Source organism: Eimeria acervulina, genomic scaffold, assembly GCF_000499425.1.
Source record: "Eimeria acervulina Houghton genomic scaffold, Eah_scaff2507, whole genome shotgun sequence".
In the NCBI taxonomy this organism is placed as follows: Eukaryota; Apicomplexa; class Conoidasida; order Eucoccidiorida; family Eimeriidae; genus Eimeria; species Eimeria acervulina.
The window spans coordinates 1-1,686 of NW_013548280.1; the positions used below are offsets into that span (position 1 = coordinate 1).

Consider the following 1,686-nt stretch of genomic DNA (forward strand, 5'->3'; position numbering starts at 1 on the left):
AACTCACGCCACAAGAATCCAACAAACCTCCGCACACATCGTTATAACGCCACACACCCTCAACCCCTTCACACCGCCTCTCCCCAACAACTTCACAACAATGCTGCTGCTTCCACACCTGACCCTCACTCAGCAAAACAAACCTAAAAGGTAAAAAATCCACCAAAAGCAGAAAACGTCCACAACACGGCCAATGCATCTACCAATCCACGCAGCACCTAGACCTCCAAGTTCACATCTTGCTCCCTTTCGTATGCGCATGGGTAATTTACATACCAACAGCCACGACCAGCACAGTCAAACATCCGCACGCCGTGCCAAACTCAACCCACCTTCTGCCAGCAACAGCCAATTGTTCCTCTTCACTAGGGCATCCCTACAGGCTGCACCTTCACACAGACAGCTAAAACGCGTGCATTCACCATCACACTACATAAACGTACAAGCCAGTCGATACCTGGCTCACACCAAACGCCACTCCGCGACGACTGAAGTCCGCAAATCGCTGCAACGCAGATGATTGTACACGCGAGATTCAGCGGAAAATACAGCATTCTAATGCGCACCGCAAATAACCCACCGACGAACCCACCAAAAGTCTACCCCTGTGCCAAGGCATCGAAAAGCAACCAACGCTCCACAGAGCACCTCACTCTAGTTCACAGCATCCACGAACGTTCCGCACATACCCCCAAATTGCAGCACGCTCCTCCTCCCACGAGTATGCGCTACTCCTCTTATACTGGCGGTTCAAGCGCACACATGACGCAGCCTACCACGTGCTAACAAAAAAATGTGCAAACTACAACCCTCAATGCAGCCAACCCTCCCGTCTTTTCCGAAATGCGCACAAGCCCCAAACTCCATGGAAGCGAGTCAACAATAGCAGAATACTGCACAAGCATCAACAATCCAATTACGCAGCGGACTAATACCCAATCAAATTGGAGCAGCCTGCGCACACGAATGTGCAGGCACGTCGAGCACTCAACCTACCCAGACCAACCTGCATGAATGCATATGCAAAGTAAGCGTCGGGACCCCGCATGGCCAAGTGCCAACAGCTGACCAAATAAACGCACCTCCTGCACCCAACAGCTATTCTTCGTGCTCAGCTACGCTCATACTGCAAGAATTGGCCAAGCCGCGAAATGCAGCTAAGCGCCATCAAGACGCAGAACGAATCGAATGCCGCCTGATATCCCTGAAACGCAATTGCTAACAGGCCTTAAGCCACTGTTAAGCCTAGCACATAGATCCCCCATACGCTTCCACGCCAATGTCGGCAGGGTGACAAATGCATTCACACGTAACAAACGTACTTCACCACCCATACACGCAAACAATAATGCGCCCCCCCAAAAAAACACGAACGGCCCATCAGGCGAATAGGCATTTCGAAAACCTCCCCACCCGTCCACCGGCCCCTTACACCCCAGCCATCCCAGCACGCAAACAGTTGCAAGGCACCTCACGCGCAAATGCTCAGCCACCTATTCATGCCGCAACACCCCAGCACACCTCAGCACACGCCGTGGTAATTAATGCTACGCACTCTCAACCCATCCACCCCGGCCTTCCGCAACGCTTGCACAGCAATACTCCTGTTTACACAATTGACGTCCTGTGCGCAAGCCCCAACTAAAGGCCCAAACTGCCCCCAGAGCAAGAACCGTTTGCAACACC

The 1,686-nt window shown here is 52.5% G+C and overlaps 1 protein-coding gene across 1 annotated transcript; it reads right to left on the bottom strand.

Annotated features, from left to right (window-relative positions):
• Positions 1–7: 7 nt before the first annotated feature.
• EAH_00066720 (hypothetical protein) lies at positions 8–554 on the bottom strand (the record flags this gene model as incomplete). The annotated part of the gene is made up of 2 exons (XM_013392659.1): positions 8–118; positions 444–554. Coding segments are annotated over 2 exons (222 nt in total), but the record flags the coding sequence as incomplete, so codon positions are not given.
• Between the last annotated feature and the right edge of the window lie 1,132 nt (positions 555–1,686).